Here is a 17,234-nt window from a genome sequence, read left to right as displayed (position 1 = left end):
AAGAAAGGCTTAAGCTTTCCAAAAGCTTTAAACATTGTAAAATCGTTTATTTTATTAACGCTTTTATTTAAGCTTTTAGCTTCGTTAAAGATTTAAGATTTATTAATGCTATATTAAAGCTTTTAGTTTTGCTAAAGCTTTTAGTTTTATTAAAGCTTTGAGGTTTACTTAAGCTTTTAGATTTAATAAAACTTTTAGCTTTACTAAAACTTGTAGCTTTACTAAAACTTTTAGCTTTACTAAAACTTTTAGCTTTACTAAAGCTTTTAGTTTTGTTAAAGCTTTTAGCTATATTAAAGCTTTTAGATGTATTAAAGCTTTAAACTCTAGCTCTATTGATGCTTTAAGATTTATTAAAACTTTTAGCTTTATTAAAGCTTTCAGCTTAATGAAATCTTTAAGCTTTATTTAAGCTTTTAACTTAATTAAAGTTTTTAGCTATATTAAAGCTTTTAACTTTATTAAAGCTTTTAGCTTTATTAAAGCTTCTAACTTAATTAAAGCTTTTAGCTATATTAAAGCTTTTAGTTATATTAAAGCTTTTAGCTTTATTAAAGCTTTCAGCATTATTAAATTTTTAAGCTTTGTGAAAGCTTTTAGTTTTGTAAAAGCTTTTTGATTTGTAAAAGCTTTTAGATTTGTGAACGGGTTTTGCTTAGTGAAACCTTTTAGCTTTATTAAAGCTTATAGCCTAATAAAAGATTTCAGTTTTATGAAAGCTTTCAGCTTTACTTTATGTTTTACATAAGCTTTTAGTTTTATTAAAGCCTTAATCCTAACAAAAGTATTAACTTTATGCTTTACAAACTTTATTAAATCACATAAAGGGGAGCTTAACTAAAACCTTAATAATTTTAAAGCTTTTTAAAAGCTTTCCATATATTTCAATAGGTTTTTTTTTAAAGAAAAATTCTTTTAGTTTTAAAATAGTTGCTATTTTTTGAATAAACTAAAAGCTTTTACCACTTTTAAATTCTATTACGCTGTAATGTTGGGTTGTAGCTTTCAAGTTCTAAATATATTTATTAAAAATTTTCCTTTTTTTTTTTTAATCTCTTAAATTTCTTTGCTGCATGCAATTTGCTTTTAACCACAAAACAATTCAATTCAATATTCAAACACAAAACCCTTTACAATTTCTAGATGAATCTCCATATAACAACCGAAAAGTTTCTAACTACAGCCCAACAGAATTTAGACTACAATTAGCGCAATATACAAAGAATGACTGGTCAAAATATACTAGAGATATAACGGGTATGTATTTTAAATAAATTACAAAAAAAAAATATTTTTCAAAAAAGAGCTTTTTATAACAGTTAGAATTAGGTTAAAGGAGCAAGGAAATGATATTTAAAGAGTTAAGCTTTTAGAAATTTAAGGTTAAATACAAAATACGATTTAAAGTTTTTTATTAGAGTTTTTCATTTCTCTATTATATTGTTTGTTTTAAGAAAAGCTTTTAAATTTCTAATTAATTTAAAATTTAAACTTTACTGCAGTTTATTATTTAAACTTTGACCAAATACCACAAACAAAAAAAATCACTATAATTGTTTTATAAACTTTAGATAAATCTAGTTATTTACTCTATATTTTCAATATCATTTATAATTTACATTAAATACATACATTTAAATTGTAATCGACATATGTAAACACGTAGGTACATACTTACATCTGTATGTATGTGTGTATACGTGTTTGTATATATGAGTATTTTGTCTGTATGTGAATTGAGTGTCTGGTAGGTAATTGTAATTGCTGTAATTAAGTTTTCATTTGGCGTTGTAATTAATTGCCACCATTCTTTTAGTTCTTTTTGTTTTTGTATACTAATGCTACTGCTTTGCCTTCGCTATATAAGAGGATCATAGAAATGTATAGAGGAATCGAATATATATATACAGATAGTTTTATACATGCATGCCTTTGAATATATAATCATACATATTTGGTGTTAAAAAAATGTATGATGTAAGGATTGGTTATGTACATACATTCATACATATGAACACATGTATGTAAGTGTAATAGTAGACAAATGTTTTCATTTTCAATATAGATTTTATTTTATCAGTTAAAGCTTTAAATATTAGTGTTTATGTTCTAAATGAAAGTTTTTTTTTTTTTTTTTTTTTTTTTTTTTTAAAGTTGGTAATTAAAACGAAAAGAACGTTAAAAGCTTGATAGCTTTTGAAAGTAAATTGAACGTTTAAAGTTTGTTGTCTTCGAATTTTTATGAGTATAAAAGTTTAAAAAAGGTTTAAAGCTTTTTGTTATAATATAATTAAGACAAAAGGATCATTTAAGCATTAAAGCTTTTAAAAAAGATTGTCTTTATGTTTTATTTAATTTTAAACTCTGTTTATTAATGTTAAAGCTTTAAATTTGTCTAACCATAGTAAAAGCTTTTAATACAATAATAAATTCACTGTTTTATTTGAAACCCAGTTTAATAAAGTTTTAAGCTCTTACTTATTTAAGCACAGTTAAAGTTTTTAATGTCTTTAAGCTTTAAGATGAAATTGCACTTTAAGCGTTATTCGAACATTAAGCTAAATTGAAGTTTTTTAAAGCTTTTAAGTTTAAGTAAAAGATTGGTATTGAAAAAACGTTTGGCTTAAATACAGCTTTAAGCTTCTTCCTTAGATTTCTTTCAATTAACAATGAAATTTCCAAGATAGTTGTAAGTTTTATGAAGAAATTGAAAGCTTCATTCAAAATTTAGTTTAAAGTTTTTAAATTGTATAAAGCTTTAAAGATAAATAAAGCTTTAAATAAAATAATGCTTTTAAACTGTTAAAGCTGTTAAACTTTAAAATAAAAAAAGCTTTGAAGCTTTTAGTTTAAATCTTTAGCTTAAATAAAGTTCTAAAATAGTTAAAAAAGCTTACATAAAAAGCTTTCAGATAAAATAAAGCTTGTTACCTTAAAAAAGTGAGCTTAAATAAAGCTTTTATGTTTAAAAAGCCCTTAAGCTATAAAATGCTTTTCAACTGTAATTAAGCTTGAAAAAGTTTAAGCTTAACTTAAGCTTTAAGCTTAAATAACGTTTAAATATAGCTTTTAACTTAAAAATAAAGCTTTTATGTTAAATAATGCTGTAAGCTTAAAAAATAAAGCTTTTTTTGTTAAATAAAGCTTTTCGATTAAAAATAAAGCTTTTGTGTTATTTTAGCTTAACAAAATGAATCCCTTAAAAGCTCTTAATAAAACTTTTAGCTAAAATAAAACTTTTAAGCTTAAAAAAGCTTTTATTTATAAAAAACTATCCATCATTCAATGAATTCTAAACATTTGCAATCTTAACGCCTGACGTTTGCATTTTAAATTTAAAGCTTTTACTCAAAAGCTCTAATGAATCTCTTAAGAGCTTGAATAAAGCTTTAAGCTAAAATAAAGCTTTTGGAAAATGTAAAGCTTTTAAGCTTAAAAAAAGCGTTCATTTATAAAAACTCCCCATAATCTGACGTTTGTACTTATTACAAATTTAAAGCTCTAATAAATCTCTTAAAAGTTTAAATAAAGCTTTTAGCTGAAATAAAGCTTTTAGCTAAAATAAAGCTTTTAAGCTTAAAAAAAGCGTTCATTTATAAAAAAGCTCTCCATCATTTAAGGAATTCTTAACATTTGCAGTCTTAACGCCTGATGTTTGCATTTCAAATTTAAAGCTTTTGCACTCTAAACAACCTGAAAAAGTGGATGCTTTCATTTTAAAATTAATTTATGTATAACTGTGTGTGTGTGTCTAAAAATGCAACACATAAAACATTAAATGTCAAGCTGACCAAGTGAAAAAAAATAGTCATAAATAATAAAAATATGGTCGTTTTTTGTCTGTCTGTCTGTCTATGTCTTTCTCAAAACTTAATTATAGTTTTTAATAAATTTATACAGCAAAAAGAAAAATAAAAGTTTTATTAAGGGTAAAATAACAAAAAAGCCTGTATATATTTATGAATAAAAAAATTAAAATAAAAATTAAAGAAAAAAACTTAGACTGGTAATTATTGAGACCTATGAAGAAAATCTATAATAAAAAAATACTCATAGACAAATATTTTCTATAATTTATAAGATTTTGTTCAAATTTAAACCAATTGTTGTTTTTTTTTTTTGTTCTTTTTATTTTTTTCGCTTTCTCTTTTTTTTTCGCCCAAATGATTTTACAGATTTTTCGATATCGGATAAATGTGAGGACTCGGGTTTACGAGTGAATGGTAAAGGAAAGAAAATGCGTAAACCACGCACCATCTATAGTTCACTGCAATTGCAACAATTAAATCGTCGTTTCCAGCGTACACAATACTTGGCCTTGCCAGAACGTGCTGAATTAGCAGCGAGTCTGGGCTTAACACAAACCCAGGTTAGTATTAAATCTACTTTAAACTGAAATAAAATTATTTGAAATAATTTAATAAATTATTTATTATTGATTGTATGAACAAGTAGAACAATAGCTGCAAATTAAAAAGGAATTTTGTTTATTTTTTATAAAGAAAATTATATTTTCAAATCAGTTTTACATCATGTAAATAAAGTAAACTTTCCAAATATCTGGAATATATTTTGAATTTATAAATTCTAAATTGTTTACACATATTTTTGACATTCTCTACATGAGGTAAATCATGAAAAAAGTTTAATATTTTATAAATATTTATGATATATATGAATTTATGGAAAATTTTCAATATTATCTAAATAATTACATTGTTTACCCATACTTTACATAAAGTATAATAAAAAAAAAATTTGTTCACTATATTTAAACTTTAAATTAAAAATTGTTTTGAGAAATTTTTGATTTTTTTTTAAATTTTACACTATGTAAACTTTACATATGCTTTTTGACAAAAGGTAAACAATGTCAATTTTTGTGTAACAAACTTAAATATTCTTAAAAACCAAAAACTTTTATAAAAATATTAAATTTCTTGTTAAATATCAAACTTTTTACATTGTTTACCTATAGTTTACACAAACTTTACATTTTTTATCCATTTTTTACTAAGTGTTAACATGATTAGATTGTTTTTTTACAATTTCAAAATATTTATTTAAATTTCATTGATTTTCTAAAATTTTTGCAAATTTTACATTTTTTACTTTAGGTAAACTTTAAAAATGTCAATTACATCATGTAAACAATGTATATTTTTGTTGCTTTAATAAAAAATTATAAAAAATTGCGAAAAATATTAAAAATTTATTTGAATATTTAAAATTTTTGCTAAATTTGTTCTAGTTTACCTTTAGTTTACATGTAATGTAAACAATTAAATATTTTACATATTTGATAAATTTTTTAAGAATTTTTTACATTTATAAGAAAATAAATATAATTTTCTTTACTTTACATAATGTAAACTTTACTTTAATATGTAAACTATGTAAGTTTTGGGTGTAATTAAATGTCATATTTAAAAAATCTAATTATTTACAAGAAACATGGTTTAGCTTAAGTAAATTTAACATTTTTCAAGTTACATGAGGTAAATAATGTAAACTTTTCATTAATTAACATAAAAACTCTAAAAAATCTAGAAATTTTTGTTTAAAAATTGAATTTTTGTTAAATTTTACATTGTTTACCTTTATGTTACCTAAAGGTAAAAAATAGAAATTTTTTTAAATATTCAATAAAATTAAAGAAGAATTCTTTAAAGTTAATTTTTACTAAATTTTACATTGTTTACATGTAATTGACATGCATGTAAACAATTGAATATTTTCAAATTTTAACTAAAATTATTATAAATTTAAAGGATTTTGTTGACAGTTATGCATTTTTCGATTGTTGACATAATGTAAACTTTACATTTCATATTTTACATCAGGTAAACAATGTAAATTTTGCAAACTTTAAGGAAAATTAAATGCTTTTGTTATTTTATGTGCGTTTTTATTGTTTTTACATTATTTACATTGTTTACCTATACTTTACACACATGTAAACAATGTAAATTTTGTCAACTTTAAAGAAAATTTATTGTTTTTGTTATTTTTTATAAAAAAAAAATCTGATATTTTCAATATTTTTTACATTATTTACATTGTTTACCTTTACTTTACACGCATGTAAACAATTGTTTGTTTTCAATTTTAACTAAAATTATTATAAATTTAAAAGATTTTTTACATTTTTTAATTGTTGACATCATGTAAACTTTACATTTCATTAATTACACCAAGGTAAACAATGTAAATTTTAGGTAATTGATACAAAAGTTTATACATTTTATTATGTTGTCTAAACATTGTGATTTCTTTAAACTTTTTTTACATTTTTGACATTGTTTACCTTTACTTTACATGAATGTAAACAATTGAAAATTTTCCATTTTTTTTGAAATTTATTATAAATTTGAAAGATTTTTACTAAAAGAAATGTATTAAGGCTATTTTTTACATAAAGTAAACTTTACATTTTGTCAATTACACCAGGTAAACAAGGTAAATTTTATGTATTTTAGAGAAATTTTCTTACAATTCTGTTATTTTCCATAAAAATTTATAATTTTCTTAATTTTTTACATTATTTACCTTTTCTTTACATTATTTACATTGTTGACCTTTAATTTACATGATGTAAAAATTACAATTTTTACTTATTTTATACAATTTTCTTAACATTTCAAAGACATTCTTTAAAATTTTCATATTTTCTTGTATTTTACCTTATGTAAAGTTTACTTAGTTTTTTATTACATTATGTAAACAATGTATATTTTTGGGTAATTAAGAACTTTTATCAAAAAATTATGTAGTTTACTTAAAATGCACACAGTGTAAACTATTATCAAACATATTTTCAAAATTATTCGATTTCACCCCATGTAAACTATAGGTAAACAATTGTAAAACTTTACTAGAAGCTTAATTTTTTGGAAAAGAAATTGTAGTACTTGAATCCCTAAAGCTTTTAAAGCTAATTTTATCTCAGATTTCGGTATTCTTACAAAGTTTTTCAGGTGTAATTAATGTAAAATTTGTATAAAATGATGTAAATGAAAGATCAATCTTAAGAAATTTGTTGAAATTAAAATAAATTTCAACGTCATAGTTTCATTAAAGACATTTGGCTTCAATTACTTAAATTTTGTCAACATTCTTATAGTAATTTGTTTCTAAATTTGCCGCACAAAGGTGCCACCCTTTGGTGTTAAATATTTATTTAATGATTTGTTTTTTGTTTTTTTATTTCGTTTACGTTTTATATCAATAAATTAAATCTGTACAACAGTTTAGGTAACTAACACACCCTTATATACTTTAGGGAATGAGTGACAGAATGTTCCTTTACAAAAAAAAAAAAAAAAAAATATCCTTTGGATTTTATTTTAAAGGCCATAAACTGTAGTCAAGGACTAAATGTTAAAGTAAACAAAACAAAACAACAACTTATATCGAAATAATGTTTTGTTTTAACTGAAACATTAAACATTATCAGAACATGCCCTTAACATTGTTTTGTTTCAGATCAAAAGTTTAGTTAAATATTTACATAAAATTACACCATTTCCCTGAAAAATAAAAAAAAATGTTTTTTTTTTAATATATTTTGCAAAAACTAACGATTTTTTCAGTTGTTATAGTAAAGTGAGACTAATAGGAATCAAATCTTTTTAAAAAGCTGCAACTTTGGCTAGAAAAGCTTTAAAGCTTTCGTTATTATGAGTTTTTTGGTTGCAGCAATATAATTTTTCTTTAGACAACTAAATTCGCAAGACCAGGTTATTAATTTCCATATAAAATGAGGCACTTGGTTGCCTTAATTAAATTCTTTACTTGATTCAATAGATTTCACCAGAAAAGCTTTAAAAGCTAACATTCGAATGTCTTGTTTGTTTGGACAACAAAACTTTAAGCATGATGTTAAACTAAATAAGCCTTGCTTTAGGTTGTAACAACATAATATTTCATAACACAACAAAAGCATGAAGACAATATATTGGTTTTAATCAAAAGTTATATAAAATGAAGTGTTTAGTTGCCTTTATTAAGTTCTTTAGTTGTTCGAACAAAATTTTCATAAATTTTCTTCATTTCGGTTGTAATAACATAATATTTGTTTAAACACTAAAATTATTAAAGCAATTATATTGATTTCAATTAAAACTAATGTAAAACTAAGTATTTATTTGCCCTGATAAAATTCTGTAGTTGTTCTAACAAAAACTTTTGTAAAGGCAACTAAAATAATCCTTTTTTTCGGTTGTAACAAAAAAACTATCAATGCGATTATAATGGTTTTAATCAAAAGTTTTATAAAATTAAGTATTTTGTTGATTTTATTAAATTCTTTAGTTAATTCAAATATAATTTGTTTACGGTAATTAAGTTTTTCGGTTGTAATAACATAATATTTGTTTAAACAACAAATCAGAACGTACACAGTAAGACTATAAAGACGATTATATTAGTTTTAATTAAAAATTATATAAAACTAAGTGTTTAGTTCTTTTAATCAAATTCTTTAGTTGTTCGAACAAAATTTTCTTAAGTAAACTAAGTTTTTCGTTAGAAATGGAATAATATTTGTTTAAACAACAAAACTGTTAAGACGATTATATTGGTTTTAATCAAATGTATTATAAATTAAGTATTTAGTTGTTTTAATCAAATTCTTTAGTTGTTCTAATAAAAGTTTTGTTAAGTCAACTTTATTTTTCGCTTGTAATAAAATTTCTTCTAATTTTTCGCTTGTAATAATATATAATTTCTTTACACAACAAAACTATTAATATATTAATTTTAATCAAATGTTTTTAGTTGTGTTAAATAAATTCTTTAGTTGTTCTAACAAAAGTTTTATTAAGTCAACTAAATTTTTCACTTGTAATAACATAATATTTGTTTAAACAACCAATTTATTAAAAAGTTTATATTAGTTTTAGTTAAATGTTTTACAAAACTAAGTATTTAGTTGTGTTAATCAAATGCTTTAATTGTTCTAACCAAAGTTTTGTTAAGTTTACTGAATTTTGAATTTTTTTCTTCGGAAACAGTTTAATTTATTATTTTTCTTTTGTCCAGCCTAAAAATATTTTACTTAAACAATCAATAAACAACTTCCGCTTTTTGTTTTAGAGTATTTGTTTTTGTTGGCGGTGGTGTTGTTGGTGTTGTTGTTGTTGGTGTTATTTTTTTGAACTCTCTCCTTTTTGTGGGTCTATTTTAAGGTCTGTAAAACAAGAAGGCGGTTTTAATTACTGGCCCTTAAGTAAACTGAAACTGCACTAAAAATCGATTGTAAAACAAGACAAACTGGCTGGTTAGCTGGTTGACTGACTAGTTGGTTGGTAGGTTGTTTGGTCAGCTAACAGAGCGACTAACAGTGAGTGACCCTTTTTTTATAAGCATAGCCAAGTGTTAAAGGAAATTATTTTTAAAAGCACTTGCAGTTTTGTTTTTTTTTTTATTAAAAAGAAACATTAACCTTAATAAATTTTAAGGAACAAATAAATGAAACCACCAGAAGATAATGTTGATATCAGGGTTAAAGACAATCAAGATGATGTTGGTTAAATTTTCAAAGATTGTGATAACAATTTTAAATATTAACTAACAGTTACACCCTTAAAAAAACATAAATTAATTTTTCCCCCCCCAAAAAAAGGGTTTTAGTTTTAGTTCATTTAAGTTCATTTTGTTTAATTAACACTTTCTTATTCATATTTTTTTGTTATCATAAGGGGTTAGTTAAAGAGTCATATAAAATTTATTAATATTCCTTCCTTCCTTATTTTTTTTTTTGTTCTCGTTTCCCTTTCAGTTTTTTAGTTTAGTTTTATGACTTATTTACTAAGAGTTTTTTTATCTTTAGTTTTTTGTTTTATTGATTTCTTAACTAAATATTTTTCTTAAACAGTTTTCTTATAATATAGTTTTATTAAATTGTGTCTTGTCTAATAAAGTTTAACTGAAAACGTTGGGGGCGTGTCACACTGTTTGCTCGTTTGCCTTAAAATGTATGAACAATAACAATTGTTGTTGCTTTAAGTTTGCATGTCAGTTAAAAAGGGGGTTTTTGTATGTATTCTTTCTACGTTTATGCAATCCAACTCCTTCCTTTTTGGCCACAATGTTGTCTAGTCTTGTTACCATATAAAAATGTATTTGTGGTTTGTTACGATTTTTGCAATAGTTTTGTTTTGTTTTTTTTTTTTCAAAAGAAAACATACAAATACACTCAGAGAAAAATCATGTATACAAAGAGCTTTTCATCAATCATCCTGGTTGTCATAAGATATGATTAAAGTTACAGAAATTAAGCAATAAAGCTCTCACAATGTCTTCAAACTCAACAACTTTGTTTAACAAGTAATCAATGATAATTCTCATACTATGAGCTAGACAAAATGAAAAGCTTTCATATTGTTTCTCTATAAAGTCATCCAAAATTTAAATGTACATAAAAAGTTATTTAAAATTCGTTGAAATCTTTGTCAATTCCTGAAATCTTCAAATTGTTATAAGTTTTAATGTCGATATTGAAAAAAATGCTAATAAAAGCTTTTTAAAAGCTTTCAAAATTATTTGCTTTTCGAACTCTTTAATTTATACATACTTTCTGTTCTCAGTTGTTTCAATACTAAAAATAACAAGAGAAAAGTTTTAAAACCAAATTTAGTTATTTAAAAAATGTTTATCCAAAAGCTTTAAAAATATGCAGTAAAGCTTTCAAATGGTTTTCTTATTAAAATTCATTAACACTATCATTTTCTATTTAGTTTTATTTCTAATATTATTAAGACATGTTTAAAAAGTTTTATTGCAAAGCTTTTAAAAAAGTCGCAAAGCTTTTGCCTTTAAAAGCTTTTAAAATGACTAGTAGTGTTTTCGACATGGTTTTCGTTTCGAATTCTTTAACACTTTCGGTTATTAGTTGTTTTGTATTGTAAAAATATCGAAGAAAGTTTTAAAACTTTTGTTTGAAAGCTTTTAAAGAAAATGCAAAGCTTTCTTATGCTTACAATTTCCATTGTAATGATTTTCTTTGTATAGATAGTTTTTAATTCCTAAAAGCTTTTAATGGAGTCAGAACAAAGTTTTTTAGAGGGCTAAAGCTTTACATAAATTGTTAACTTTAATTACGTTATTTATACAAAAGCTTTTTAAGTATTTGATTATACAAGTAACGAAAGCTTTTTCAAAAGTTTTTTCATAGTTAAAGCTTTACATAGAGAATTAAAAATCCTAATAAAAGTCATTCATTTCAAAAGCTTTAAATAGATACAGAAAGTTTATAGCTAGTTAAAACTTTACATAAATTGTTATCGGGTTTTTGTCAATAGCTTTTAAAATTAGAAAAGCTTTAGTGATGACCACATAGCAGAAGTTTTAAATGAATGTGAAAAGCTTTTAAATTGTTAAAGATTATTATCGAAAGCTTAAAAAATATCATTTTGGAGGAAATAGTTGTGAAAAAGCTTTCCAAACTAGCTTAAAAAGCTTAGTTTTTACTGCTAAATGATCATTTCTCAAATGTGTTGTTTTGCAATATTGTAAAAAAGTAAGCTTTTAAAATATTCAAAAAGCTTTTAATGAGGACTTTTACAACAATTATTATAAATTTTGTGTAAAATGTTTTTTTGTCCAGAAAATGTTGTTTTAGAATAAAAATATCAAGAGAAGTTTTTGAAATATATTTTGAAAGATTTTTTAAAAATTCTGATGATTTTTTACTTCTATTATCAAAAAAAAAACTTTTAAAAGACGTTTCATGTTAAAGAAATTTTGTCTTGAAATAAATATATGGAGAAGTTGAAATTTGATAAAAAAAAAGCTTTTTATAGAAGCTTTTTAATATAAAATTTAAAAACAAAAGCTTTTAAATAAGCTTATGCATTCGAAGTTTTAAGAAAGTAGAAGGAAAATTCTTTCAAAAGCTTTGATTTTATTAATACTTTTAGTCTTTCTCTTGTTTTCTCTTGTTTGCGAAAGCTTTTAATTTTTGAGATTTCTGCTTATTCTTGTGGTAAAATTTTTCACAGTGTTTTTAATTTCTGTTGTCTTTTTGCCAAAAAGAACGTAAATTTTCGTTTTTTTTTGAAAAGTTGCTTGTTTGTTGTAGATGGATTGACAGCTGCCAGTTTTTTTTTTTGTAATTTATACAAGTTGTTGTATTTGTTTCCAATATAAATAAATGTTGAAAATGTGCGGGTTTTACGTATATTCATTTTAGTGAGTCTATAAAAGTTGCAATATCGTCGTCATGTTGCAGTTCTGTTGTTGTGTTTTTTGCTTCTCTCTGAGCCGTCAACTCCTAAGGCGTTAATTTAAACATGCAAATGTAAATAGAACTTTTTTTGTTTAACAAAAAAACCAAAAACTTAATAAAAAAAACTTCATGGTAAAAAAAGGTGTTTATGGTAAAGGAAAAAAAAATGGTCAAAATTTTCAAACGTCAAAACACTGAGAAAAATTACAACGAAAAACTTGCAACCTTTAATGACAACATTTAAGTTTCTTAAAAAAGTGACAGAAGGACAGACACTAGTGACACTTATTCTTTATATTGAAATTAGTTCTAGAATCCTTAATCTACAGATAATTTTATTAGAAGTTTCCTTCCAATCAAACTTTTTTTAAATCTCAAAAAATAAAAACCAAAAAATTCTAAAAAAAACATACACTTACAAAAAAATTGCCTCAAAAGAACTTAAAATCATAAAGAAACTTAAATTTCTAAATCAACAACAACAAGAACAGCAGAAAAAACAACACCCACCCACTCGATACTTGAAGAGTATAAAAAAAAACGAAGCAATAAACAAGTTTCTGGTTTTAATTCTTTCAAGTTTAAAAACTTTAAACAGAATTTACAATGAACTTATTTCTTTTTTTTTCTTATTTCAATATATTAGTTTTTTTTCAATGACTAGTAGAGGTATGGGTACCATATGGAGTTCTTATGTATTGTGGGTACAAAACAACACACAGTCAGAAAACTTGCATGTGTTGCCACAGACCACAGAGCAAACAAACTGAAAATACACATTCTATGTAGACGAGTACTAATTCAATTAGGATACACACGCCCACTATCAATAAATATATCAAAATGGGTGATTTGAAGTAAAACAGAGAAAAAACTAAAATATAAAAAAAGTTTAAACAGAAAAAAATGTGTGTGTTTAGGTTAAAACTAGACATTAAACAGTGGCATGTTTACAAGAAAATTTACAACAGAAATTTATTAATTGTTTTTGTGTGTTTTTGTAAAGTTTAACAAGAGATCTTTTTGACAAGTAGTTTAAGAGAATTAGTAGAGGTAAGAATGTAAAAGCTGTCTATATTTTCTTGTTAGTAAAAAGATTGTATGAACTTTAAGCTTAGAAAACACCAGATGGTTATCTTTAATCTTTAAAAGTTCAACTGTATAAAAGCTTTTATAACTTTTAATCGAATTTAAGTCATTTGTAGGGAATACTTAAGAAAAAAGCTTTATTTTGTTATTAGTAGAAACATGTGAACTCTAAACTTTGAAAGCTCAAGCTTAAGTCAGTTTCTAAGATTTATATTAAAAGCTTTATATATGGTTTTAATGCTTTAGCAAACGCATTATTTGGTTATAAAAAACGCTGGCCTTTGAAAGCTCAACTGGCTTAAAGCTTTAGTCAGTTTGTATGAGCTTTGGCTTAAAACTTATACTTTTCTTTTATATTTAAAGCTTAATATTCATTTAACAAAAACCTTAAAAAAACGAAAAAATAAAAAAACTTTTAGCTATAGAACTCTTGTAAAGCTTTTATTTAATAAAATCCTGAACAATAACTTCTGACTGAAGTCCTTTAAAGCTTTTAAATAAAAGCAATCTAACCTTGGTGTAAAATGTTTCAAAAAGTTTATAAAGATTTTAAAATATTTAAATTAAAAGTATAAAAAGCTTTTTTTCTAACAATTTTTAACGGAACAGAAGTTTAACAATAAAAATTAAAAATTTTAAGATTCTTATCAAAAATCATAAAAAACTAACTTTCTTAAAGACTTCTAAAGGAAAATGTTGTTCTAAAGCTTCATAAAGATTTATGAAGAAAAACTTTTTTGAAACAATTTAAAGCTTTAGGAGGAAAAACTTTTTGAAATAGTTTGAATAGAAAAAAGTTATCTTAAGCTTTATGTGATAAACTATGTTAAAGCTTTTAAAAGTATTTTTAAAACATAATGAAGAAAAGCTTTTTAAAAAGCTTTTTGTATGCTATCCTTAATCTTTTTTAAAAAAATATTTAAAATATTTAAATTTTAATTCAAACATTCTTAAAACTTTATAAAAAACTTTTTTTTAAATTTCATAAGAAAAAGCTTCTTTTTTTGTCTAAATAGTAAAGGATATCTGAATGCTAAAATATCTTAAAGTTTAAAAAAAGGAGTTTTTAAGTTTTATAAGAAAAAAATTGTTAAATCTGTAAAGTAAAACATATTGAATGGCTCAAAAACTAAAAGCTTTTTAAGAAATAACTTTTCTAAAGCTCTAAAGATAAAAAGCTTGTTTAATTCTTTATAAAGAAAAGCTAGTGAAAAACATTGTAAAACCTTTAAAGAAGAAAGCATTGTGAGAACAAAATTAAAGTTTAATTCAAGCTTTATTAAAGCTTTCTAAAGAAAAGCTGTTTATTCTTAATTTTACTAGAAAAAAAGCTTTTTAAAGCTGTATAGGGAAAAGTGTTTTAAATTTAAAGATGTAAGAAGAAAAAACTTCTTTAAAGCTTTAAGATAAAAAGCTTTATAAGGAAAAGCTATGAGAAAAACAATTTTCATGCGTTTTAAAGATTTATGGGGAAAAACTTTTTTAAAGCTGTGAGATAAAAAGCTTTTATAAAGCTTTATAAGTGAAAGAAAAAAATTTTAATGCATTATGATAAAAAAATAACTTTTTACTAAGAGATGCTGTTTCGAAAGCTTTAAAACTAAAAGCTTTTTTTAAGCTTCTTAGAAAGATCGTATATAAAATCAATAATCTTCTTTTATAGGAAAAAACTTGTTCGTAGGCGTATGAGAAAAAGCTTTTTTTAAGCTTTATTAGGAAATGCTTTGAAGACTTTTTAAACAAATCTTTTTTAAAGATTTCTATATTGAGAGCAGAATTTCCTAAGACTGAGTATAGCAAGAAAACGTTTTCTGTCAGTTTAACACAAATAATAGGAATAAAGGAATAGTTCTAAGCTCATTTGCTATTAGGGAAACCTTCCCCTTTTGCAATATACAGCAATTTATTGCAACATTTTTTTTTATAAAAATCTTATTAAAACAAGCCCTAGTTTTCTTTTGCAATTTAATCTATAACACAACAACATGCATAATTATGAGAACAAAGTTGTTTATTTCTAATCTCTGATTAAAATTGACATTTGTCTTTGAGTGTGATTTTGAAGTTGCCAAACAAACGACAACAACAACAACAACGTGAAAAATCAAATAATAAACTTGATTTTCTAAGTTTTTTTTTTTAATAAAATTCTGAAAAGCTTAGCACAAAAAAAACCTACATACTTGTAAAAAGACATACATACGTTGTATAAATAAATTTTAAGTAATTTTAGCAAAATGTTTGCCAATGTCACACCCGTACTTTTTTTATGTAATACAAATACTAAAAAGCAAAAGCTTTTTTTTGTATATGCTGGCAACTAACTAAACAACTTCAAACATCATTTTGCAATTGCATGTCACATTAACGTCTTAACAGCCGTACGAAAACATAAAAAGTTGAATTTTTAATTTTTGTTTCTGTTTTAGACGTTTTCAAATAGAAAATCAAATAGAAAACGCTCGCTTGCTAATGAAATCTAATAGAAATATATTGTGGTGTGTTATAGAGAGTGGAGCTGATTTAATGTTTGACTATTTGCTTGACTGCCAGTTAACGCAGCAGCAACTATTTTTCTAAAATATACAATTTTTTTTTTGGCTTCTAATGAAGCTTCAACAGGCCAGACCGCCTGCTCAAAAAGTTGTAATAGAAGTGAGACCTGCATGCATGCATGCATGCATGCTTCTTTGCCTGACATAAACAACATGCAACACTAATAATATTATAAGAAACTTTATAAAAAAGAGAGGAAAAAACACCAGCAAACACTTTCGTAATAGTTATATGCCCTCCAGCTAGATTCGAGTTTTTTTTCTATATATATTTATTCTTATTTTTGAGCGTTTAAAAACAAACGATCTGTCAGTTAGCTTTAAGTATAAAGAAAAATCATAAAAAATTTTAGTCAGTTAGATTGTTGTATAGATGGATGAATGACTGAATGGTTGGATATATGCTTGGTTAGTTGTTTTCAAGTAGTATGACTCGACTGCCTGGCGTTTTGACTGACGTTTTGTTCATACGTTTGTTTAAAACAGTCACTCGGATGTATACATCAAAATTTATGATTATTTTTTTTTTCAATAATATTAATAAAAAATGTTTATATGTATTTTGTTTTGGAATTATTTAAACTTATTATCTAACATTTTTTTTAATTTTTGTATAAAATTAAATTTTAATCACAATTGCAAATATTTGTGGAAAATATGTTTTTAAAGAAAAAACGTTTTATAAAAATTTTAAAAATTTTGTGTAAATTTTAACTCTCTGAGGAGCAAAGAAAATATTTGTGCTCAGACTGTTAATCTAATTATAGTCTAGAGTGCAGATCACTCCATAGTCTAGGATATAGATCAGTCTATAATACATCAGTCTATAGTCTTGACTATAGATCAGTCTATAGTCTTGACTGTAGACAGTCTATAGTCTTGACTATAGGTCAGTTTATAGTCTTGAGTGAAGACCAGTTTATTCTCTTGACTATGTACCAATCTTTATTCTATAGTCTTGACTATAGATCAGTCTATAGTCTTGACTATAGATCAGTCTATAGTCTTGACTATAGATCAGTCTATAGTCTTGACTATAGATCAGTCTATCTTGATATTGATCAGGCTGTAGTCTATAGTGTTGCCTATTGATCAGTCTATAGTTTTGACTATAGATCAGTCTATAGTCTTGACTATAAGATTCAGTGTATAGTCTTGACTATAGATCAGTCTATAGTATTGACTATAGTCTATTGTCTTGGCTATTGATCAGTCTATAGTTTTGACTATCCATCAGTTTATAGTTTTGACTATAGATCAGTTTAAAGTATTGACTATAGATCAGTCTGCAGTCTTGACTATAGATCAATCTATAGTATTGACTATAGATTAATCTATAGTCTTGACTATAGATTAATCTA

General features: G+C 24.1%; 1 protein-coding gene across 6 annotated transcripts in view; it reads left to right on the top strand.

The window, feature by feature from the left end:
* Nucleotides 1-17,234, top strand: part of LOC111684067 (homeotic protein distal-less) — a 73,627-nt gene that overhangs the window by 16,143 nt on the left and 40,250 nt on the right. For 2 of the 6 annotated variants that reach the window (XM_046954753.1, XM_046954755.1), the window contains exons 3-4: nucleotides 1,144-1,257; nucleotides 4,167-4,369. In XM_046954753.1, the coding sequence (XP_046810709.1) occupies nucleotides 1,144-1,257; nucleotides 4,167-4,369 (317 nt within the window). The remainder of the gene's footprint in view (nucleotides 1-1,143; nucleotides 1,258-4,166; nucleotides 4,370-17,234) is intronic. The other 4 variants (XM_046954757.1, XM_046954758.1, XM_046954754.1 and 1 more) reach the window with 3 other exon arrangements.

Source organism: Lucilia cuprina, chromosome 6, assembly GCF_022045245.1.
Source record: "Lucilia cuprina isolate Lc7/37 chromosome 6, ASM2204524v1, whole genome shotgun sequence".
NCBI lineage: Eukaryota > Metazoa > Arthropoda > Insecta > Diptera > Calliphoridae > Lucilia > Lucilia cuprina.
Note: the sequence above shows the minus strand (reverse complement) of the source record. Positions and strands in the feature narration are given on the sequence as shown.